At 43.5% G+C, this 26,805-nt stretch overlaps 1 protein-coding gene across 5 annotated transcripts in view; it reads left to right on the top strand.

Annotated features, from left to right (window-relative positions):
- LOC126095283 (cytochrome P450 4C1-like) overlaps positions 1-26,805 on the top strand; it is a 292,169-nt gene that overhangs the window by 87,638 nt on the left and 177,726 nt on the right. For all 5 annotated transcript variants that reach the window (XM_049910048.1, XM_049910051.1, XM_049910050.1 and 2 more), the window contains 2 exons: positions 9,849-10,020; positions 11,619-11,798. In XM_049910048.1, coding sequence (XP_049766005.1) covers positions 9,849-10,020; positions 11,619-11,798 — 352 coding nt within the window. The remainder of the gene's footprint in view (positions 1-9,848; positions 10,021-11,618; positions 11,799-26,805) is intronic.

Genomic DNA, 26,805 nt, shown 5'->3' on the forward strand with positions numbered 1-26,805 from the left:
TGTCCCGAATAGCTTCCCACTCCGCCACTGTGTCCTCCTCTACACGGTGGAGTGCTTCATCTCCATCCCCCTTGGGGGGGGGGGGGGGCGTAGTCATCTGTTGTTGGTATGTATCCGCATACAGCTCCGCTTGCGCCAATGAGTCGTACAAGAGGCCATGGGGTCATCGAATTGCCCTTTTGGGGGGCTGTTGCTGTCTGAGACTTCTAACTATTCGCCATTCATCTTTGGTGCGTAATAGAAGGTTGTCCATTCGGAGTTCCCACGTGTGTCTCTTCCATTCCTGAACCTTCCGCTGGAGTTCTCGGGATAGTCTGTGAGTCTCCCGCCTATCATCCGGATGGCGGTAACGGACCCATCGTTCCCGAAATCGATTGCGCCTTGTCTTAAGTTCCTGCAGTGGTGATGGAAATTCGTCATAACTGACGGTTGCAGGCGCTGCGTGAATGCTCGTTGTTTCGCACTGTTAATCTTCTTCTTGAGTACTTCGACTGCCAGATCAATCGCTTCTCTGGTAATAACAACCTGGGTTGGTCGCACATTGTTGTTGAGGTACGTTTGGAACTGCTGCCAGTCGTAAGTTCTTGTCGTCGGCGGTGGGAGTTGCAAAGTGGCCCTCTCTATGAGTCCTAACACAGGTCTGTGGTCCGACGAAAGATCATCCAACGTCCGCAGATGGAGATTCGGGTTGATGTTCTTGATTATGGTGATGTCTAGAACATCAGATCTTATGTCTGGACGTATCCTCGTCGGTTCCCGTGGGCCGTGGACGGAAACATGTAAATCCTCAACTGGGTGCAAACAACGTATGTCCTTTTGGGTTAGTCTTACGGGAATTACAGGCAACATGTTTACTATTAAGATCCCCTCCAAGGAGGATCTTGCCGTAACCCTCAGTAACGGCGTAAAGATCTTCTGGGTGGAGAGGCTTCTTTCGGTTAAGGTAAGCTGCAATACAGTCAATATTTCCAAGCGTTGTATGGATTGTTACTGCCGTGGCCTCTAAAGTCTGGAGTTGGGGTAAATGTTCTTGGTGGCGACGAACGCATTTTTTGATCAGAACTGCGGTCCATCCACCCCGCTGGTCCCGTCTGTCCGTCCGGTAGATGTGCATGTTCCTCAAGGGGAGGTCGGTTGACTCGCGGAGATGTGTTTCGGAGACAAATGCTAGATCCAGATGGTCTGTCCGTCTCCAGAGTAGACAGATCTCAGATGTATTGACGTAAAAGCTTAGTACAATCTTCGGTAAACAGATGGCGCGAGATACTGTTGGCAGTTATTGAAATAACTACTAGTATCATATGAGTGGTTATCACAGTATTTGCTACTTTTCAATATCCGGTTATTTCTATCAGTTACATTACTTTTTGCCATCTTTAGTCTGCAGTCTGGTGTCGGTCCTGACGTACTCCCACCTGCTAATGGAACTATACTCAGATCAGTTTGTTTACGCTCTAGACGTATACTCCTGGCTGGCAAGTCGACCCATAAGAGGTAACGAAATTTTGGAAACAAAAATTTGGAATTTCTCAAAAAACTATATGTCTATCAACTTTTGTCGGTCTCATAATGCTTATTATAACACCATCTCTTCACTGATTCAAATGCACTTATGTGAACTCGACCACCTAACAAATTAGAAGTCTAACAAGGTCAAAATTGTCTCCAAATTGTTCCCTGTTGGCCTGATTACAGTGAATCGACTCGTTTCGGATCACGTTCGTTTCGTCACTCAGAGATAACGTTCCCAACTTCACAGAATTTTTTCTTTTTTTTTTTTTTTTGTTCTAACTCATCAAAACCCGATACTTCATCACACATTTGACCCCACACAATTTAACGTCTCATCTCTGTCACAAGCAAATATCATTTCCAATAACTGGAATTATTACTATTCTGTGCAACGCCGGGTTTTTGACTCTCTCATTGCGAGATGGAGACGGCGATAATAACTTACAATTAATAGATGATAATACGACCGTTGTAGTGTACTGCCAAAATACCAGTAACACTAAAAGCAACGTTTTGCAATTAAGCGCAATTTCCATTTGCTGGACACGCAGCATGTATTCACCTTTGTATATTCGGATCCTATATTATAGTGACTTTTTAGTTTGTGCACCCATGATAAAATAAACTGAACTGTAGGAAACTTCTCTCCTTCCAGCATTCCTATTGAATCTCTGAATCGCTCTAAAATGTCATGAGGTATTTTGCAGTGTCGTTGTAACCAGTAAGTTTTTCAGAGACACCTCTCTCCGGAAGCAGTTTCATGACTTCGTCGTACTGCCTTAGTACACACTGTAGCGTTCTGAAGAATTTGTTACACCCACTCTACTTTTCTTGCTTCAAGCTTGTCTATTTCGATTTCAGGTCATCAGTTTTCTTCATAAAACGGTCACGATCTTTAGCAGCGTTAGTCGTGCAATACGCTACTCCAAGCCCATTTATTAAATAATTATCATCTAACACGTGTTTCAGAACTACGTTAAATCATGTGCAAAGCGTACATAATGCTGAAAGGATTCCAGAGCCTTGTATACTTTACCTCCTTCGTCAGTGGCAAATGAAATCTCATTAAAATGGTGGGGATTTACTACTAAAAATTGAATAAAGTTTCGTCGATGTAGTCCTTAACAAATTCCAGATCCTTTTTTTTCTTCTCACAAAAGTGATTTGTCACCGATGCCATATTTCGTAGAGCCTAATCTCGCTAAGCAAAGTCCACACTACTATATAGGTAACATATTTTCCGATATCCGTCTGTCCATATATCCGCTGTACATCCACATGCATTCACGCCTATGTCCTGAATAATGCTGGACATTATACTCGCTCGTATTTCATCGGCTTGTCTTTCAGTATTTCGTACTGTTATCATAGGAGGAGACAAAATCTTGGAAACGTCTACATCTCCTAATCCTGAACGAAATTTACAAGCTCCTGTTATAAAACTCAAAATGCTAAACTTAATGTATAGGGACGAACGTCTGTGACACACATTCCTACGCACCATTTTAATTACCGTAGATTACACTGAAACTGCTAATACTTCAGAAATTACACTTTGTCGAAATCTACAGGCGTGTTCTTCCAGATGTGTGGTAAGACAGGAGAGCAGAGCACTTGCCACAATACACTTAGGTCTTAGCCAATACCTTCGTCGTTCACTGATGAAAAATCTCTCCGTAACATCGTTACAGCCACCGTTTTTCGCGCTCAGGATATATTATTTTGAATTAGGTTTCGCTTTCGCACTCTCCTTCTTCTCGTGTTCATGCGCCTTGATCTACAGCGAGCTACTCAGCGGCGCTCGGGTAACTATAGCACACGGCCGAGCAATTCAATGGTGCGCACGAGCGTTATGAAAGTCGAGTGCGGTTGCCCCCTTAGTCCAAAGCCCTGTACTGACATCTGACGGACTTACGCGGAACTACATGCTCCGAGCAATTCGAGCGAGCGTTAACGTCCGATGCAGACCTCTAGTGATTAGGACAGTAACTAATCGAATGCGAAGAAGGACTTGCAGTTGCCTCCACTTTAAATGCCATTCCAGTTTAGGTCCTAAACCGTTTCAGATCCAATAAAATACTTTGCAAAGCAGTCCAGTATATACGAAGGAGGAACTAATAATCATCGTCGTCGTCTCTTTTCCTTTTTTTTCTTTCGCCGCCCCCCCCCCCCTTCCGGTCCACCTCCTGCAATATACCGATGACACCGCATTCCTTGCCCTCGCTCGCACCCTTCAACGGCCCCAACGCCTTCTCCAGAATCAGTTTAATCTTTTTGCCACATGGTGTAACCAGTGGCTCCTCAAAATCAATCCTTCCAAGACCCAGGCAATCATAGTACGTCGCACGACTTGCTCCTTCCACCTCCTTGACTTTTCCCTTACCATCTCCGCCCGTCCTGTCCGTCTCTCCTCCACCCTCACCTACCTTAGACTCACCATTTACCTTCACCTCACATGGATCCATCATGTCCACTCTATCCAATCCAAAGCCCACAACCGCCTCCGCCTCCTTAAACTCCTCTCTGGCCAGACATGGGGATTGAGCCCCTCTACCATCCGCCACACCTACAAATCCTTAATCAGTCCCATCCTCTGTTATGCCAGCTCCACCTGAATATCCGCCCCCCCCCTCCCCAGATTATATAAGTCCCTCCAGATCCTCGAGTGCCATGCACTCTGTTTCGCCTTCCATATACACCTCCTGTCCCCCACACGGATCCCCTATGACCTGATTCCTTTCCCCCATCTGCTCCTTTTCCTCAAACATACCCAAGTCCTCTACACCTCCCGCCGACTTTATCCCCCCCCAATTCCCTGGTTGCTCCTGTCCTCTCCAACCACCACTCACTGTCATGCCTTCACTGTTGTGTCCCTTCTACCCTCCGCCTCTACACCCTTCATCACCTTTCCCAAGGTGGCTTCCATCAACTCCCCCTCCCAGATGATGTCCTAGATCCCTCCATTTATCCCTCCTATCAACTCCAATCCTCCCCTCCCCTCCCTCCCTCAGCCCTTTTCCCGGGCACCCTCTCACCCCCTTCCATCCTGTTTTTTCCCCACCTGCTATCGCTTTGACTCCTTTTTCTCCCCCTAGTCCTTTGTCTTTCCCCTTCACTGCCTTCCCCACTCCTTCTGACGTCTGCCCTCGCCCCCCTTTTTCTTTACCCTCTCCCTTCATTGGCTCCCCCCTCTTTCCCCCTCCTCTGTCTGGGTCCTCCCTGCACCTCTCCCCCCCCCCCCATATGCTTCTGTACTCTTTAGTGCAGTGTTTCTGTGAATGTTCAGTGCTGTGCATCCCCTTTTTCAGTGTTGTGAACAGCCACCATTCTGTCACTAGGTGTGTTTTTTTAACTGTTGCGAACAGACACCAAACTGTTGGCATGATTTTTTTTAATTGCGACTGTCTATTTACTATGTGTTTTAAACAGCATCACCGATCCTTTGGTTTTAGATTTTCTTCGCTACTTTTTCGCCATATTTCAGTTTTTAACAGATACAATTTTTATTGTTATGATGTCTCCTGATTCTGTTTCTTAACTCTCCTGTAGGCTGCAGAGCGGCGTGTTACACTGCTGCCAGCTCGCTCCCCCCCCCCCCCCCCCCCCTCCGAGGGAGCGAGGGCGAGATCGAATTTCAATATAGAAAAAAACGAAAACAAAAATTGTTTTGCCAGTTACCATACCCACAGCTTCCTCGGTCTTCCCTGACTTCTTCCAACTGGCTTAGATCTTCTAATCTGCAAAGGTAATCTTTCTCCACTCCTTCTTTCGATCTGTTCATTACAGTTTCTTCTATTTTCTTCTACTTTATTAAGAATGTTAAATACATTCAGCTCTTCCACAATTTCTGAATTTCTAAATCTGTCGGCGCTTGTGTATCTCTTCATTGCTCCTAGAAAACTCATGTGTGTCGCCTGTATGCGGCTTTCTAGACGTTTATAACCCACGATTCACTTCCGTAAAGAGGCATTGGAAATGCCACTGATTAATAAAATTTCTATCTTGTTTCTCTCCTTCTTTTATTTTTGACACATCTGTTTATTGTTCCACATACGTTCCGGAATTTTGCTAATTTCTTCTCTATATCCGTCATATTCATGTGTGATGTCACAACCTAAATAATTAAAATGATTGATTTCTTCTATTGTTGACCACAATGTTTGTCCGTGCAGGATATTTCCCTTTGAAAGCCACCGATTTTGTCTACTTTTCTGAAATCGTCAAATGGTCCGCTTTGCAAACCTTACCTAGTAAATGTGTTTCCCTTTGTAGGTCACCTTCGTCACCACCAACATTATGGTGTCGTCTGCATATAAAAGCAGTTAAAGCAGGAGTGGCTGTTAATCATAATTCCCCCGTTAAAAATCTCCTTTCATTTGCGAATTGCTTCATCAAAATAAATGTCGAAAGTGTGGGTAAAATGCTGCACCCGTGTCTTACTCCTTTTTTGTGGTTATAGGCCGTTATAATCTAATATTACAGTCGTGTGTTTGTACAGACTTTAAAAATGTTTACTAGGTGTTTTGAATATCACCTTTTCCTCATAGTTCTTCACAGTTGCTATCAACATTATGAAATGCCTTTAAAAAATCAATGAACGCTAAATGGGTTTTCCTTTTCTGCTTTCCCTCTTTTTCGGTTGTTTATTTTATTATAAATACTTACTACATCTGTCGTCGATCTGCCCCTCCGAAATCTTATTCGTTCTTCGCCTAATGACCTCTCAGCTAGAACCTCTAATCTCTTATTCACTATTCTTGCAGAAACTTTCCATGCAGTGTCACGTAAGCTGGTTCACCTATACTTGTCGCAGGTATTGCGGTCTCCTTCTTTCAATAGTGATGTCACCTTTGCTTGTGACCATGCTTTTAGAACAGCTCCGTTTCTCCAGCACATACTAAATAAATGTAGTAGGGCGCCTCCATACTTAAGCATTTCAGCGTTTATGCCATCCATAACAGAAGTTTTTTTCCCCAGAGTTGAGGGTTTCTCTTAATTCATCCATACATAAATCATTTACACATTGTATTTCGAGTTCGTCCTCTATGTTTTTGTTTTCCTATGGAGCAATTTTCTTCACCACAAGTTGCTGTAATGTTGCAGCAGTTTTGTTTCCTGGGTGTTATTTATGTGAGCAACTGCTTTTTCTGATTGATTTAGAGTTTTCATTGTTTCATAACCCATAATTTGCCATCGTCTTCTATTACAGTTGTAAACCTATCCCAAAATTCTTGGCGAGCTCGTTGCACTGCTCGATTTGCTACATTTGTCTCTCTTGTTTGTAAATTTTATGATTCTCCTCTGCTGTTTCATTGAGATACTTAAGATAAGCGTCTTGTTTCTTCCTGAAACCCTAATCTAATCCTGGGGACCAAATTTGAACCCTTTCTTCCTTCTTACCTTTCTTTTTTCTCCTAAGGCTTTTTCAGCACCTTTCTTAACTGAAACTTTTATATTTTTCGATTTCTTCTCTATTTCTTCCGCTTCTTCTTTCTTTTCTACTTCATGATTAAGTCTCTTCTAGTACAGATATCGTATGTAAATCGTGTTTCACAACTTGCTCCTCGTCTTGTACTTTTCAATGAGATCCGAAAAGGAAAACAATGAAGGCAAAGTGTAGGAGGCACTAGGAAGTTAAGCAATTTTGCACTTATTCGCTCTATTGCCAATTACATAGTCGGCAGAATCTGGAGAATTTCACCGACTGTGAACAGCATCACCAAATGTGGCAGGGGCCCCGTGCTAGCTATAGTGTTTTCTTCCTGTACCTCTGCAGGCGGCTACAGTTACTCCAACAAAACAAGTGCAGCTAAATAACCCAGCACTGTCGCAGTCACCATAAAGTCACATTTCCAGATGGCATTAGGTTGCAGATCTTAAACATGATTACCCTGATGTAGCAGGCGCAGTGAGGCATACGGACATATTAATCTTCGTGTCAACTTTACAATTGCAAATTGTTATCCTAAGTTATTTCTAAAAATGATCAACATGTCCCAGATGCCTCCACGCCTGCAAACTGGCTGACTAACAGAGATGTAAAGTAGCTTACTTCATGGAAAAAATTTCCCCGGATTCGAAAACCATCAGTTTTTTGTTCCTTTTTCGTTTCACAGCGTAACTGCGCCGAAATTTCGAAATATTGATGTTCTCGTGGAACATAAAAGTTCATAATGAGCTAGTAGTTTCCTCATAGACTTCTGAAGGACCTGCCACTTCCCTTCGTAGATTAGCACTTCCAGCAAGACTACTGTTAACTTTCATCGATGAGTTGCCGTGGTTTCTGTGAACATCAACAGTGGTTGCCTTCTGCATTTTTCCTCCCTTGCTTACGGACGCCGTTTATGGAATCTCCATCTATCTCGGAGGCAGCCCCTATGCAATCACCAGTATATGTTTACTAGAATTATCGTCAGGTTTATAATGACTCTCATTCTACGTCGTGCATAATATCTCACTCCTCTCCTGAGCTAACGTTGCCTTATTACCCCAGTTCTCTCGTTTCTTCTCCATAACACTCTCTGTTACTAAATATTCATTTATCAGTTCAACGTTAAATGTTCTGCTCAATTTAATGTCCTGCGCCTCATCTGTCTTCTTTTGTCTTTCTCATCTGTTGGGCTGCTGCGTTAAAAAAGAGCACTACTGGAATGTGGAACTGGATTACCACCTTCTTCTACATTAACTGCCTTCTTCCATCACACATTATTTCGACTCACTGCTTGTAACGATTAAATACTGCTTCAAGTTAGTCAACCATTGTGTACACCTGTCACAGCAATATTAGAATGGCAATACCACAGTAACTTCCACTGCACAATTTGCTAGATTCATTTGCTGCTGTGGCTCACACCCAAGCCCATTTTTGTATGTATATCTGCACATCTCACTACGCCAAGAGTCACTCAATTTCTACGGCGTTGTTTTGCTGTCTTCATCTGCTTTCCCCAGTGAGCTGCACTATCTGCTGCTTTCAGTTCACCGCCATTCCACCTCGCTGAACCATTCGTATAGCTGCCAGATGCGCTCTCTCTTCCCACTGTCTGTCGCCTGATTCACGGTTTAACCTCTTATCAGGCTTTGAAAGATTACCACCCGGTACGGTCAGTAGAGTTCGATTTACGAGCTCATTAGTCCTGTCATAAATGATGGTGACGTAAAACTCTCACGAAACTATCAGATGCACTACCGCGTGCGTCAAGGTAATGAAGGCCAATCCATCTTTCCCAGAATTAATCAGAGAACTTTCCAAAGGAAAGCGCATATACTTCAATGATGTATTTGAACCGTGCTTCTGTTGTATACTAGCCGCTAAACAGATCACACTCGCTAACTTTAGCAATATCAAATTCCAGCTACAAATTCTGGTCTATTATGTCTCCTACTTTAGCTAATTCCTTATCCGCTACTGCTTCCGTCTTCCGTGCTTTACAGCCATGAGTCCGTCCGATTCGCAAGGCAACTCACTAAGTGACGACTACAGCAATTAGGCAAATCTGTATTGCGTCTACACGCTCCCGACTATGGGTACGAAAACACGAATCTTTCTCCCACGTCTGATAAAGTAACACGTGGTTGCTGTCAAAATATGAGCAGAAGCCATACTACACGAACTGTTGTATGTACTTGCGTGCGCAGAATGTATATCACCGACTACTCAAACTTGACTTTAAGTTCAGCGATAAGTATTCTGGCTAGGAAATTTTTAAGAATTCTGCACTAAAATTATTACAGTGTATCTGAAAACTGATGAATAGATATCCTGACAGTTACTGACTTTTTAAGCGCAATTTTGAGCAGTCTGAAATGAACTGAATTGACTAATTCAGATCAGAATTTATTGGGATACAAAACTGTCAATAGTAGTACCCTTCATGGCTGAAATCACAGGCTAAGAGTGAACCAGATCGCCACTAACATTGCCATGGTAAACATATTGTTATCCTGTGGAGGCAATATATCAATCAAATTTAACTCCTAAGAACTCTGATTCTTGGAAGTGCAGCGACTCTCAAAAACATCAAGATTTTAAGTTCCGTACTTCGCTCCAAAAACGTATTCATTATTCAGGAAGACACATTTTGATTAACGTTCCAGCAACCACACACAACAAATTAAAAAATGCTTAAGATTTTTTAGTTATTCCACGTCCGTGAGAAATATTTCACTTAGGATTTGTAGAATGTACTTTTTTTTAAAATTTGTATCATGTATTCTTGTTTCACGCATATTCCTCACCCTTGAGAATCTCCTCGCTATGGTTCTGTGGAAACAGTGTATAGCTGATCTAATAAGTAAACAAGAAAGCGTGTGTTAATATCATTATCTTTTTGCAGGAGAATGTTCATACTGAGTTAAAAGATGTATTTGAAAGAGATCATTTTAGAGGCCTCACAATGCAAGATCTACATAACATGAAGTACCTTGACATGGTAATTAAGGAGGTATTGAGGCTTTATCCAAGCGTGCCATTCATCGCCCGCAAGGTCACCAAAGATGTGCAAGTGGGTAGGTAACAGTTATCTGATTCAATTTCACACGGACATCTATTTTGATGATTGTAAACGTAATCAGAAGGATTGTGGTGTTCAATTAAATATAATACATTTGAGTCAACTGCTCCATTTTAGGTGACACACTTCATGAATTTATAATGTAAGTTACGTGTTTTCAGTACTTCAGTTTAGCTGACCTGCTATTCAGACCGTACACTCCATTAGTTTGCGTCCATAAGGTACAGGTCCATCAGGTGTTCTACCTAAAAATAGTGACTACTGACAAAACAAAAATTTTACGGTAGGATAATGACGTTCATTTATCATGAATGGTACATTTGGTCCACGCCTTGTGTTCTAGCGTAGTTACTGTAACTTCCTGGCAGTTTAAAGCTGTGTGCCGGACCGGTGATCGAACCTGGGAACTTCACCTTTCTGAGGTAAGTGCTCTTTCAACTGAGTTACCCAAGCAGAACTCACGACCTGCCCTCACAGTTTAACTTCTGCCAGTATCTCGTCTCCTACCTTCCAAACTTCAAGGGTTTCTCATGAACACCTTGATGGCCAAGCATTGCAGGAAGAAAGGATAATGTGTATTCATGGCTTAGGCAGGGCCTGGGGCGTTGTTAATTTATATGTTCCACAAAACCGGTTATGCATAAAACAATAGTTACGCAGAATCTGACAAACAACGTGGTATTTAGTTCACCAAAAACAATCCATTCAATTTCTTTACTATTTATTTTCACATCTATCTAGTTACTGTCATCTGCAGCTGTAAATACGAAATCTCATCCGTTGATTAAATCATTTCCTCTTTAATTCAACATGTTTGTTGTGGCGTTAAAGATGATAAACGTAAGGTGTCATTCTATGATTACGAACAGACATTCGTGATTTAGTAACTAATACCTTCTCCAGTTAAGGCAAAATAAGGAAAAATGAAGAACTATCACTATTTGTTGCATTTATGTCTTAAGCTAGCTGTAATTTCAGAGTGTGGCCAATCCGTTCTGTTGTTACTACTCACCTACCGGCAGCACGCTACTCCCGTCTCCTTTTATGCTGGCAGACCAGCCTCTCATTACAATTAATGTTCAACTCCACGTTACATAGGGTTGTCTGGATACTTTTGATGATATATTGGTAATATATGGAAGAGGATTATCATTACACGATTTTTCCATTCAGCCACCTGACACCTCTCAACAACCTTGACGTGAATCATCAAATTGGGGACTTTTATTTTTGGGGCAACATATCCCAGACAAAACTATGAAGGTCTAGTGTCACTTTTACTGTATATTTATGAAAGTAAGAAAGATCTAGCGACGACTTTCTCAACAAGTGCTGTTTACCTATCTCATGCGACAAGTACACTAAAATTTTGTTTAACATATATCACAGCTGAGAGGACCCTATATTTTGGTATAATTACTAAACAGTACATAATTAGAATATACATTACAATCACAATTCCTTCGATATTTGTCCTTGGTTGACTCTCCTACATTCTGTCTGTGGGTACGTGGCGTACTGTGTGTTAATCTTGCTATCACCCATTCAGTTTGGGTGACTTCTGTTGTTTGTAAACACTTCGCATGTTCGCAGGTGGGTACAGGATACCAGAGGGCGTAACAGTAACGATGCAGATCTGCTACACCCACCGCGACCCCGACCACTGGCCGGACCCGGACCGCTTCGACCCGGACAACTTCCTGCCGGAGAGGGTGCAGGGCAGGCACCCTTACGCCTACGTGCCCTTCAGCGCGGGGCCCAGAAACTGCATAGGTAAGCTTTGCCCGAGGGTCGGACGGGGCCGTCAGAGATCGTTGCTTCCAAATAAAATCTTTCATGTCGGTAACTGGCAACAATAATACACGATGCGTTGTTATCCGTGTATAAAGATAATTACGAAGCCTTAGTATGATCGTATCTTTGTTGCTGAGTAAGCACAAATATATTTTTATCTACACTACCATGCCAGTTGTTCTTATAATGATGTTGCTACACAGAGCATACAGGGGGTTAAAAAAAGTATTACGTATTTTCAGAGGTGATAGTGTGTAACAAAACAAGAAAAATATGTACAGTAAACGTGGGCTCTCAAATGCATACCTTAAGAGCTGCGAGCGCCTGTTAATTTTCGCTACTGTGAAAAGTATCTCTCCTACTGCAAGCTCTTTGCAGTAAAGAAATACCTGTAGAATACACAGGAAACAAATGTGTCAATAATGAGAAATAAAGGAGAACACGTTATTACGTTATTCTTTCAACAAAGATGAAAACCAGTCGACAGGTGCTAAAAAATTTTGTCAGAATCAGTGTATCTGTTTCAACGGTTTAAAATTTCATAACCGTAAGAGTGAAATAGGATCAAATCAAAGTCGACATCAAATAAGAAACGGGCGATAATATCCTTTCTTACAGTATCAATAAATAGTCACATAGCAAAAGAGTACATGATATATGCCATGTGTAGCAAGCATCAGAATTTCAGGTCGCATATCAGACATGCATAAGATGAATGCCAACCAACATACATCGATGTAGATCTGCATTTATCCTCCACCCATTCCCGCTTAGCCATTTTGCCCTTTGCATTCCACCATAGTCTTTAGACAACTGTATTCCCTTTCATTTTTATATTTTCTCCTTTCCTGTGATATCCAACATGTTCTACTACTTACGCAATTTCAACTTTTTGTTGATGTACGACCAGCAACCCTTTTATTTCGTGAACAGTTTATTACAAATCTGTCACAGTTGCAGTACATATATTTTGGCGACTAGTTTCGAACCGACGAGTTCATCCCCTTGCCTGAACGACGGAGACTGCACTAAAGTGCCTATTCGTAATCACAACCATCTCAAATTGGCAATAGATGCATCACACGTTGACGGTAGACAAATGCACAAGTTACATACGCTCACTGTACAAGTCAGGATCAATCTGCTGCTTCACCATTGAGTAGAACTGCATGCGATCGACGAAAATAATCAGGGCTGTACTTTCCCTTGCTTTCTGCTGTTCACAGTACCAGCACAGCAAAGCTAAGTTAATGTCACAAGGTTAGATCAGTCAATCATCCAGACTATTGCCCGTGCAACTAATGATAAAGTTTTCGGGAACCACATGTATGTCTGGCCTCTCCACAGATACCCGTCCGTTGTGATTCACCGTTTATCTGTATCTTTGAGGTATGCAAGCTACCCTTCCTGGGGAAAGTCAGGCGTTCATTGTAGGAAGAGGGGGGGGGGGGGGGGGAGGGTATGGTTCAAATGGTTCAAATGGCTCTGAGCACTATGGGACTCAACTGCTGTGGTCATAAGTCCCCTAGAACTTAGAACTACTTAAACCTAACTAACCTAAGGACAGCACACAACACCCAGCCATCACGAGGCAGAGAAAATCCCTGACCCCGCCGGGAATCGAACCCGGGACCCGGGCGTGGGAAGCGAGAACGCTACCGCACGACCACGAGATGCGGGCCGGGAGGGGATGCTTTGGGTATACTTTGGATATACTAATGAAATATGCTTACCTCTACGGTATAGCAATAACCTGCTTTGAAACAAAATATTGACTGAGCAACTACCAATCGTTTAAGAAATAATAAGCTTTGTGTACTTACTGACAAATTTATTTTTTGAGGCCCATACATCCTCAAACTCAACCAATCAGTTGTACGTAAAATGGAACTTCAGGAATCCTACAACCACTTGGATAAATTTGTGCAAACACCCATGGATTCTACCGCAAATATCTTTACGTGGTATAGACAAGTATCCTGTACTCGCTAATTTCACAGACAAAATGCTACTCGTTGAGCCAAAGACAAACAAGCAAGAACTTTCGCTGCGTTTACGTTCAATTTGACGATGGGTTTGAACCAAAGAAATGAACCAGTTCACAGGTAGGCTGCGAAACATTACGTAGTGCTTCATGTGGTGCCACAGTGCACTATTAACTGCCATAAAGTGCCCTCCGCCACACACCGTTGGGTAGCTTGCGGAGTATAAATGTAGATGTAGATGTAATATATATTTTATGTAGTCGTAGCGGTATCCATATAAGTGTGTGGCGTACACAAGTATAAAAGGGCATGCATTGGCGGAGCTGTCGTTTGCACTCACGTAATTCGTGTGAGGCTTTCACCATGATTATGGCCACACGACGGGAATTAACAGAGTTTGAACGCGGAATGGTAGTTGGAGCTAGACGCACGGGACATTCCATTACGGACATAGTTAGGGAATTCAGTATTCCGAAATCCACAGTGTCCAGAATGTGCCGAGAATATCAAATTTCAGGCGTCAGCTCTCGCCACGGACAACGCAGTGACCGACTGGCTTCATTTAATGACCGAGAGCAGCGGCGCTCGGTTAGAGCTATCTGTGCTGACAGACCAGCAACACTGAATGAAATAATCGCAGAAATCAATGTGGGACGTACAACTAACTTATACGTTAGGGCAGTGCGACGAAATTTGGCGTTAATTGGCTATGGCAGTAGATGACCGACGCGAGTGCTTTTGCTAACAGCACGATATCGTCTGCAACTCCTCTCCTGGGCTCGTGACCTTTTCGGTTGGACCTTAGACGACCGTAAAACTATGGCCTGCTCAGATGAGTCCCGATTTCAGTTGGTAAGAGCTGATGGCCGGGTTCGAGTGTGGCTCAGTCCTCACGACATCATGGACCCAAGTTGTCAACAGCGTACTGTGCAAGCTGGTGGTAGCTCCATAGTGGTGTGGCTGTGTTTGTGTGGAATGGGCTGGATCCTCTTGTCCAACAAAACCGGTCATTGACTGGGAATGGTTATGTTCGGCTATTTAGAGATAATTTCCATTCATTAAAGGACTTTATGTTCTCAAACAGGGATGGAATGTTTATAGATGACAAATCGCCATGTCACCGGGCGACAGCTGTTCGCGATTGTTCTAAAGAATATCCTGGACAATTTGATCGCCCATCATGAATCCCACGAGCATTTATGGGACATAATCGAGAAGTCAGTTCGTGCACAGACTTCTGCTTTGGCACCACTTCCGCAGTTATAGAAGGTTGTATAGGCAACATGGCTCAACAGGGACTTCCAACGATTTCTTGAGTCCATGCTACGTCGAGTTGCTGCACTAAGCCGGCAAAAAGGAAGTATGAATTGATATTAAGAGGTATCCCACGACTTTTGTCACATTGGTGTACAGATTATTTGACAGTGAAAGGGTTCGTGTTTGGTTTTGCACGATACACATTTGCTGAATTTGTATTCGGTAACGTGCCTGTTGTGCAGACAACATACACATACACACACAAATCTGAGGAAAAGATTAAACACTGATGTGTATATAACGGGTGGCCAGAAACAAGTTAAAAAGGTTGTAATGATGTTGCAGGGTAGGTTATGCTGAAAAATAATTGGTAAGAAAAACATTCGTTACTTTGCACCATTTCCAATGTAATTAGCTTTGATGTTAGCCAAACTGATCACCGGGCGCAAATTGAAGCACTTGCACGCGCTAAAATTCGCTAATGTGCAGACATCTGTGGGTCCGTGGGGTTAACATTTGTCGAATGCTCATTACCAGTTAAAATTTGCCTTTTTCATGAGTGATAAATTCAAGCTAGGTGAGCAAAAGCTACTTTTGTTCGGTCTGACGAAACCAAGTGAAGAACACGTTCGGCAACACTGTCTCTGGCAGGCTACTTGAAACTGCAACGACCTGATTAAATCGTGCCCACCTCAGTGTTTCAGTTTTTTCTCTGCGTCTGACACTCTTCCTATAAACACATCAGAAAATTTGCTACCTGTCGTTTCCTGCACGGTTGTAACTGCGCCCCGAATTTGACCGTGCCTGTCTGTGTGAATTGTCCGTTGTGCGTCCTGCAGTCCAGAGGAAAATAAACATTAATGGTTTGTTTGGGCCAAGCGATTTGGTGCTACTAACCTACCTAAAAATATACTACTCGTAAAAGCTATAAGTATCAAGTGAACACTGACGTAATTTTGTTGAGTACACTATTCTCAGCCATAAGCAACGTTGGTAGGCGTGATTTTTATACCTGGAAGATGATGTCTACTCAGATTTCGTGCCCGTCGCATAAGAGTGGCACTAGTAGTGACACTACCAGGATGCAGATCAGGTTTGCTTTATAAATACACGCTGTAACTGTAGTGACAGTGAGATCGGACGTGGTGAGTTACTGTTAGTCAAGAACGCCTTTAAGGCGACAAAGACGACATTATCAACACCTCACTGACTTTGAAAGAGTTCGTGTAATAGGGCTGCGAGAAGCTGGATTTTCCTTCGCGATATTGCTGAAAGTTTTGGCAGGAATGTAGCCGCTGTACATGATTGCTGGCAACGGTGGTCAATGGAAGTAACGGTAACAAGAAGAGCGGGATCCGGACGGTCACTTGGTGCTACCAAGAGGGAAGACCATTGTGTTCGGCGTATGGCTGTGAAGCATCATATTGTTTGCAGAAGTAAATCGAGCAGCAGTTCCACCACAGTGACACAATGAACTGTTACAAATCGGCACTTCAGGCGCAGCTCATAGCCAGACGCTGTGTAGCGTGCTATCAACGACCCAAAACCACCACAGTTTGCGACTTCGGTAGAATCAATCGAGATCTCATTGGAGGGTGGTGTGCAGGTCTGTTGTGTTTTATTATGAAGACTGGTTCTGCTTCGATGCTACTGATGGCCGATATTGGTTAGGAGGAGGCCAAATGAGCTTTCTGCGGCTTAAACACACTGACCTATTCCTCGGATTATGGTGTGTGGCAGATTTCGTATGACAGCAGGAGCTCTCTCTTGGTTATCCCACGCACCATGACTGCAAATCTAAATATTAGTCTGGTGATTCGACGGGTTGTGCTGCCATTCGTTAACAGAATTCCAGGGGGTGTTTTCCAACAGGGTAAAACTAATCCACATACCGCTGTTGTAACTTAACATGCTCTACAGAGTGTCGACATGTTGCCTTCGCGTGTTCGAACACAAGATCTGTCTCCAATCGAGCACATGTGGGACACCATCAGGCGACAACTCCAGCGTCATCCACAACCAGTATTTAACCGTCGCTGTATATACCGGCGAAGTGCAACAGGCCTGGAACTCCATCCGATAAACTGACATCCAGCGTCTATACAACACAATGCATGCATGTCTGCATGGTTATGTTCAACACTCAGGCGGCTACACAGGTTATTAATGTACCACCATTTCACATTTTCAGTGACTTATCTTCCGCTCACATTAACCTGAGATGTTGCAGTGTTAATCATTGAAACATGTTACTTAGACAAACGTATTCACGAAATACAAATACTTGTATAATTTTTTGGTGCTGCATTTTTTTTCGTCAGTGTGTGTTGTATTTTGTGTGCGTTCACGTATTCTTTATTTGGGTAATATAGTATGTTACATCCAAGTTCTCCTTACATTTAAGGCTCAGTCACATAATTCTGTGACGACAGAGACGCTTGACAATGGCTGTCAGAATAGTTTTAATATTTCAGATTCTTCAAGAGCATAATACCGCAATTTGGTTGGTGTGAATGATGACGTCTTTGTTTTTCTGTGAAATTTTAAAGGGAGTATACTCGCACATTGAAAACATGAGTTACAGACAGAAAGTCAAGTAATATCCTGTGACCAGATACTTACTCTCATTAATTTCAACATCAACATTTAATTCAAGCCTTCCATAGGTAAAGTTAGGCGTGCTTAGTATAAATTACTCTTTCAATCTGAAGCCTGGTATCCTTTTGTGCGTGGGTGGTTATACAGGGTGTTACAAAAGGGTACGTCCAAACTTTCAGGAAACATTCCTCACACACAAATAAAGAAAAGATGTTATGTGGACATGTGTCTGGAAACGCTTAATTTCTATGTTAGAGCTCATTTTAGTTTCGTCAGTATGTACTGTAATTCCTCGATTCACCGCCAGTTGGCCCAATTGAAGGAAGGTAATGTTGACTTCGGTGCTTGTGTTGACATGCGACACATTGCTCTACAGTACTAGCATCAAGCACATCAGTACGTAGCATCAACAGGTTAGTGTTCATCACGAACGTGGTTTTGCAGTCAGTTCAATGTTTACAAATGCGGAGTTGTCAGATGCCCATTTGATGTATGGATTAGCACGGGGAAATAGCCGTGGCGCGGTACGTTTGTATCGAGACAGATTTCCAGAACGAAGGTGTCCCGACAGGAAGACGTTCGAAGCAATTGATCGGCGTCTTAGGGAGCACGGAACATTCCAGCCTATGACTCGCGACTGGGGAAGACCTAGAACGACGAGGACACCTGCAATGGACGAGGCAATTCTTCGTGCAATTGACGATAACCCGAATGTTAGCGTCAGAGAAGTTGCTGCTGTGCAAGGTACCGTTGACCACGTCACTGTATGGAGAGTGCTACGGGATAACCAGTTGTTGCCGTACCATGTACAGCGTGTGCAGGCACTATCAGCAGCTGATTGGTCTCCACAGGCACACTTCTGCGAATGGTTCATCCAACAATGTGTCAATCCTCATTTCAGTGCAAATGTTCTATTTACGGATGAGGCTTCATTCCAACGTGATCAAATTGTAAATTTTCACAATCAACATGTGTGGGCTGACGAGAATCCGCACGCAATTGTGCAATCACGTCATCAACACAGATTTTCTGTGAACATTTGGGCAGGCATTGTTGGTGATGTCTTGATTGGGCCCCATGTTCTTCCACCTACGCTCAATGGAGCAGGCCCCATGTTCTTCCACCTACGCTCAATGGGGCACGTTATCATGATTTCATACGAGATACTCTACCTGTGCTGCTAGAACATGTGCCTTTACAAGTACGACACAATATGTGGTTCAAGCACTATGGAGCTCCTGCATATTTCAGTCGAAGTGTTCGTACGCTTCTCAACAACAGATTCGGTGACCGATGGATTGATAGAGGCGGACCAATTCCGTGGCCTCCACGCTCTCCTGATCTCAACCCTCTTGACTTTCATTTATGGGGGCATTTGAAAGCTCTTGTCTACGCAACCCCAGTACCAAATGTAGAGACTCTTCGTGCTCGTATTGTGGACGGCTGTGATACAATACGCCATTCTCCAGGGCTGCATCAGCGCATCAGGAATTCCATGCGACGGAGGGTGGATGCATGTATCCTCGCTAAGGGAGGACATTTTGAACATTTCCTGTAACAAAGTGTTTGAAGTCACGCTGGTACGTGCTGTTGCTGTGTGTTTCCATTCCATGATTACTGTGATTTGAAGAGAAGTAATAAAATGAGCTCTAACATGGAAAGTAAGCGTTTCCGGACACATGTCCACATAACATATTTTCTTTCTTTGTGTGTGAGGAATGTTTCCTGAAAGTTTGGCCGTACCTTTTTGTAACACCCTGTATTGTAAACTTTTTACCTACGTATTTAATAGCCATATAATAAACTGATTCAGCGGAAAGGCGGTTTAGCTACGTAGTGTGTTAAATGTTAATCTCATAAGTAAACGTCCAGCCAAAATTGTTGACACTTTTCCTCTGACTAGCTGTGTTAGGTCGTATTGTACCTGGTCTGCGTCGGAAAACACATATTTGACCCATGCAGCACAAAAAGTGTTTCACTTATTTCAAATTCAAATGAAATTAAAAAACATGCTAGACACATTTTATCTAAAAGCAGTTCTCTTGTAAAACGTTTCTCTCTGAACTATGTTCTTCTCCGAAAGTTGCGGATTACACATTCATACACACGTCTCTATTTTTCTTTATGGATGTATCTTTTTGTAAAACAGGGTATACACAACTTGTACAGAGCTACAGTACTTAAGTGTAGGTGTTACAGACACTGTTGAAGAACGACGTATGTCAAGTGGTCGACCGCAACTGCCGAACATGGACAATTATTGGATATTATGTCACATTTTCTTAATACATTACCTACCGACAGCCCACTTCACGGCAATCTCCTGCTACGAAAAAAATGTTGGTAACATACTAGCTTTCGTGCAATTCACTAGGTGCGGGAGTACCTATTGGGCATTGTGTCACTAAACCACCAACTTACTGCGCTTGTGTTCGCAGTGGCATCTTACGAGAGACAGCGGCTCTAAGTATCTCTGCCAGCATGTTAGAAGTTCTCACCATCTTCCTTGATTTAATTCGTGGTTTCGGTTCAAGATTTTGGGAGAGATGAATACAGAAGAAATAAAACACTTAGTAACGACAGCATTTTATTTCAGTTAGATCAAATAATATACAACAGCGATACCATGTTAGAGAATTCCCGTGTCAGCGATGTTCTTGTTATTCATCGACATCACCTACATAATGCTTTTGATACTTTTTGTTCACCTTCAGTAAACATAAACTACACCAAAGGATGGAAAATTTAATAGAGTACCATTCAAACTATGCCTGAAAATAATAGTAATTATAATAATAGTAATAATGACAGTAACAATAATACGTTTAAGACTTATGTAGTCACTGAAAATGAAAATTGCACTGGGAACGTTGGAGACATCTGTACTGGAAAATACTGGACGACAGAGTTATATAGAAATATGGATCAGAAAACAGACTGGAATTACTATGACTATAAGGCAAATGAAAAGGTGAGGAAGCTAGGCGAAAAGACGTCTACGGACGAAGGAAATTCTTACCTGGATTAGAAGAGATCAGAAAAGTCAGAGAGTACGACTCAGTGAAACGCGAGTACTTGGCATTGGCAAACATTTACAATCAAACTCGATGAATACCTAAAACTTGCACCACAAGTATTGCGGAAATAGAAAGTGATACTGATGTATAGTTTTCAGAGAATGGAATAATAGTCAGGGGCCCGAACTGCTAGCCAATAAACAGATAATGATATTTCGAAAGTGCATTTTTTGTGCAATCGTAAACTACTCGTACTTAAAACAGAACAATGCTTATTGACATTAACAATCTAATAGTAGGATCAATTAGAATGTCAATGGCGTTTGTTGCAGGATTCTAATGCGAATCCTTTACGAGATACCGCATTTTGAGAAGCTCATACACCGACAATTACACAATACCTGTGGTAGCACACACTAAAGAACAACACAACACGGTACACTAATTAATTGGATTCTGAACAGTAACGGTACAACTGACCATCACACGTTTTGGTCATAATGACCACCGGCAGCAGCAGTACACTCTTCCAGTCTGGTATGGAACGATTGCTGCACGCGTGCTAGCATTTCAACGGAGATGTCGGGGCAGGCTGCACCAATACGTCGTTGCATAACATCAGCTGTAGTTGTTATGTCGTTGTAGGCGGCGGATTTCAGCTTTCTCCACAGGAAAAAAGTCCTCAGGCATCAAATCCGGCGAACAGCCGGGACTAGGCGGAGGTGCTCTGCGTCTAACCCAAAGAGTTGGAAACAATTCGTGAAGACATGCTGTAGTACTTCGTGCACAGTGCTCTGGACAACCATCACGTTGGTACCACAGGTTCTTCCTGCTTCCTAGCAGCCATGGAAGATGGATGGTCTGTTAGGAGGCTGCGATACTAGTGCGCCTCCAGTTTTCCGCCCATGAAAAACGGGCCATGAGCTGAGCTTCACTATCCCATAATACACGTTTACGCTCCACAGACACTGACGTTCCGCCTGACGAAGCCAACAGGGATTGTCACCGGACAAATAGTGCATGTTTCTCTGTCTACCCGGCCGTGATTGGTGAATGTGGCTTCATCACTAAACAAGATACATGACTGCTTGAACTGTCACACACTAACTGACTAGCAAGTCGCAATGCACTCAAGGAACACAGGAGCACCTGTAGACAAATACAACAGCGTTGTACATAGCAACTACTCAGGCTGAATGGCACAAACCAGTGTCGGTGTGGAACTTTGCACAATATGATATCTACATAGTAAAAGTCTTGTACTAGACTCCTGCAACAAACACCACTGACATTCTATTTTACCATACTTTTAGTTTGTTAGTGTCAATAGACACTTAAAGTGTCTGTTTGCACAAAAATACGTTTTCTATTTTTGGAATCTGTTTATTGGATAACAATACGAGCCCCTGCATACCAATACATTCGGTGAAAACCGCATATCAATAGCATTTTCTATTTGTGCAATGTTTTCACTTAAAGTTTCAAGTGATTCACCCTATATATCTGGAGACTGTGATGCATGCAGTAGTGTACAGGAGATTTTATCAAGTGGTGGAAGTAAAATGGCTGACAAACACGATGATCGCTGTAACCTCATTTGCAATGATTCTGTTATTATAGCCTGTTTCCTCACAGTCCTTGTGTCACACGTAACTGTGCTTGTGACGTATGATTTCAGTATCTTTTTCGTCGTAAGCGCAGTTTACTTTTGCGCCAAATATGTCCTCTTCCATTCCACCGAAACTCTTCTATTACGATTTATTCCAGCGCGGTGCTTGTAGGATAAACTGTAGGAGGTTAGAAATAACTACCAATCCTCATCCGAGTTACATCTGTATCAGCCATCCATCTTACCATGTCAAGGCTGTATACGTTTAAGCCTCCCGTCTATTGTATTTAATTGTAATTACATGAAACTGTGTGTAGTGAATACGCTATTAATTGAAATGCACGAAGGTAAAAAAAAGTCATGGGATACTTCCTAACATCGGGTCAAATTCCCTTTTCCCCGGCGTAGTACAGCAACTCGACGTGGCATGGACTCAACAAGTCGCTGGAAGTCCCCTGGAGAAAGCTTGAATCATGCTGACTCTAATGTCGTCAACAGTGGCGAAAGTGTTGCCGATACAGGAATTTGTGCACCAACTGACCTCTTCATTATATCACATAAATGTTCGGTGCGATTCATGTTGGGCGATCTGGATAGCCAATACATTCACTCAAACTGTTTTTCAAACCAATCGCCAACCACTGTGGCCCGTTGACATGGCGCATTGTCATTCATTAATATTCCGTCGATGTTTGGGAACCTGAAGTCCACGAATGGGACCAAATTGTCTCCACGTACCCGAACATAACCATTTCCAGTCAATGACCAGTTCAGTCGGACCAGAGGACCCAGTCCATTCCATGTGAGCACACATGGAACCAACACCAGCTTTCACGATATCTCGTTGACAGCTTGGGTCTATGACTTCGTGAGGACTGCACCACACTCGAACTCTAACACCATCTCTTACCAACTCATATCGGGACTCAGACGGCCTTACAGCCGTCTAGGGTTCAACCGACATGGTCACGAGCCCTGGAGAGGCTGTTAGCAAAGTACTCGTATCGGTGGTCTGCAGCCATGGCCCACTGACGCCAGATTTCGCCACACTGTCCTAACGGGGACGTTCATCGTAAATCGCACACTGATTTCTGCGGTTGTTTCAGTCAGTGTTGCTTATCTACACTACTGGCCATTTAAATTGCAACACCAAGAAGAAATGCAGATAATAAACGGAGATTCATTGGACAAATATATTATACTGGAACTAACATGCGATTACATTTTCACGCAATTTGGGTGCATAGATCCTGAGAAATCAGTACCCAGAACAACCACATCTGGCCGTAATAACGGCCTTGATTCGCCTGGGCATTGAGTCAAACACAGCTTGGTTGGCGTGTACAGGTACATCTGCCCTTGCAGCTTCAACACGATACCACAGTTCATCAAGAGTAGTGACTGGCGTATCGTGACGAGCCAGTTGCTCGGCCACCATTGAACAGACTTTTCAATTGGTGAAAGATTCGGAGAATGTGCTGGCCAGGGAAGCAGTCCAACATTTTCTGTATCCAGAAAGGCCCGTACAGGACCTGCAACATGCGATCGTCCATTATCCTGCTGAAATGTAGGGTTTCGCAGGGAACGAATGCTGGGTAGAGCCACGGGTCGTAACACTCTTGAAATGTAACGCCCACTGTTCAAAGTGCCGTCAATGCGAACAAGAAGTGACCGAGACGTGTAACCAATGGCACCCCGTACCATCACGCCGGGTGATACGCCAGTATAGCGATGACGAATACACGCTTCCAATGTGCGTTCACCGCGATGTTACCAAACACGGATGCGACCATCATGATGCTGTAAACAGAACCTCGATTCATCCGAAAAAATGACGTTTTGCCATTCGTGCATCCAGGTTCGTCGTTGAGTACACCATCGCAGGCGCTCCTGTCTGTGATGCAGCGTCAAGTGCAGCCGCAGCCACGGTCTCCGAGTTGATAGTCCATGCTTCTGCAAACGTCGGCGAACTGTTCGTGCAGATGGTTGTTGTGTTACAAACGTCCCCATCTGTTGACTCAGGGATCCGTCACAGCCATGCGGATAAGATGCCTGTCGTCTCGACTGCTAGTGATACGAGGCTGTTGGGATCCAGCACGGCGTTCCGTATTACCCTCCTGAACCCACCGATTTCATATTCTGGTAACGGTCATTGGATCTCGACCAACGCGAGCAGCCATGTCGCGATACGATAAACCGCAATCTCGATGGGCTACAATCCGACATTTATCAAAGTCGGAAACGTGATGGTACGCATTTCTCCTCCTTACATGTGACATCACAACAACGTTTCACCAAGCAACGCCGGTCAACTACTGTTTGTGTATGAGAAATCGGTTGGAAACTTTCCTCATGTCAGGACGTTGTAGGTGTCGCCACCGGCGCCAACCTTGTGTGAATGCTCTGAAAAGCTAATCATTTGCATATCACAGTATCTTCTTCCTGACGGTTAAATTTAGCGTCTGTAGCACGTCATGTTCGTGGTGTAGCTATTTTAATGGCCAGTAGTGTAGAAGAAGTGATAACTCCACGCAGAGCCGTTGCTCTCGGTCGTTAAATGAAGACCTTGGCCACTGCCTTGTCCGTTATGGGAGGTAACGTCTAAAATGTGGTATCTCGGGGCATTCTTGAGATTGAGGATCTCGAAATATCGAATTGTATAACGATTTCCGAAGTGACTGTCCCATGCATCTAGCTACAACTACCACTACGCGTTGAAACTCTTAATTCCCGTCGTGCGATCATAATCACGTTATAATCCTTTTCACATGAGTCACCGAGTAGAAGAGACAGTTCTGCCTATCATTCCCCTTTTATACCTCGCGTAAACGATACTAAAGTCATCTTTATACATGGAATCGGTATCCGTTACTTTGTCACCTCAGCGTATGCAAAACCTAAGAGGGGGAAGTAATTTCTGTGTGATGTGTCACTGCCAAGTAACGTACGAGGGTAATCCCAAAAGTAAGATCTACTATTTTTTATAAGTACAGAACTCTGTTTTCTGTTCTGGCTGTTGGTCACACTGTTTTGAAGAGTGTTTCACGCGCTGTGTGTGAGCATGCGCACGCCGCTCTTAGGCGCTCAGTCTTGGCTTCGCAGCCGTTGAGAATGGAGTTCCCGTTGGATGTTACCGCCAAGTGCGAATTGCTGGCAGTTATTCGGTTTTGGAACGCAAAGGGCACTGCGCCAATTGAAATCCATCGGCAATTGACGGAAGTGCATGGTGAGTCGTGCATGGATGTAAAACATTCGTTAGTGGTGTAGAGAGTTTGCAGCTGGTCCGACCGAAATTCACCACGAACAAAGGAGCGGGAGACTGTCAATTTCTGAGGAGACGGTGTTGAAGGTTGAGCAAAGCTTGCGTGAAGATCGGCGGATCACTCTGGAAGATCTCTGCACGTTGGTTCCTGAGGTTTCCCGAGGCACCACTCACAGAATTTTAACGGTAACATTGAACTACCGGAAGGTGTGCACAAGATGGGTGCCACGCATGCTGTCTGAGGAGCACATGCAGCAACGAGTTGATGCTTCCCGCGCATTTCTTCACCGCCTTGCAGCCGAACAGGACAACGTTTTGTACTCAATTGTCACAGGTGACGAAACCTGGACACACCACTTTACACTTGAGACCAAGCAACAATCACGCCAGTTCGTAACTTTCTGAACAGCATGGCGGCGAGCTGGTGTGACATGGGCGTACAAACACTGCCAAAGTATCTACAAAAATGCATCGACAGATATGGCGATCATGTCGAAAAATAGCTAAATGTTCAGGCTGTAAAGTCATGTAAACCATTGTAGACATAAACGGGTCTATGTACTTATAAAAAATAGGTCTTACTATTGGGATTACCCTCGTAGTTCGATGAAACTTGGATTACACAGAAAGAACTGCTTCAGTATAGTACGCAATGTAAGTGAAAGAAATATGCAGTGACACTAGCAGAGCTGACATTTCTGTTCAGAGACAATCATTACACTGAAGTCATGGTGATTCGTAACGGTCTCGTGGACATTACAAACGATGCGACATGCTTCTTAATAGTGCGTGTGTTCACTACGGGCGGCAGTGCTTGCTCAGTAGTGACTTCTCATGCTGGCCCCAATGCTGACAATGAGTTCTTGTGGTAGGCCGTTTTCCATTGCTCGACCAGAGCGGCTGACAACTGGTAGATGGTCTGTAGTGCGTGGAAACGTGCTTCAATTCGACTCTCCAACCCGGCCCACATGGGATGTAAGTCGGGAGATCTTACAGGCCATTCCATTCTCCGAATATCCTCGAGTTCTGAGAGCTCATCCACCTGCGCTGTTCGATGCGGTCGTGCATTATCGTCCATAAAACAGAAGTCAGGATCACATGCACTCGTGTGGAAGGAATACAGTGTCACAATGGCGTCGACCAGTGAATGTACCGTGTTCCTAGATTTGGTGGTCAGTGCGCTCATGCAACATTATGCCTCCCCATAGCATAAGACCTGGACTACCAAAACGATCATGTTCGACAACGTTCGTGGCTG

Source organism: Schistocerca cancellata, chromosome 8 (assembly GCF_023864275.1).
Source record: "Schistocerca cancellata isolate TAMUIC-IGC-003103 chromosome 8, iqSchCanc2.1, whole genome shotgun sequence".
NCBI lineage: Eukaryota > Metazoa > Arthropoda > Insecta > Orthoptera > Acrididae > Schistocerca > Schistocerca cancellata.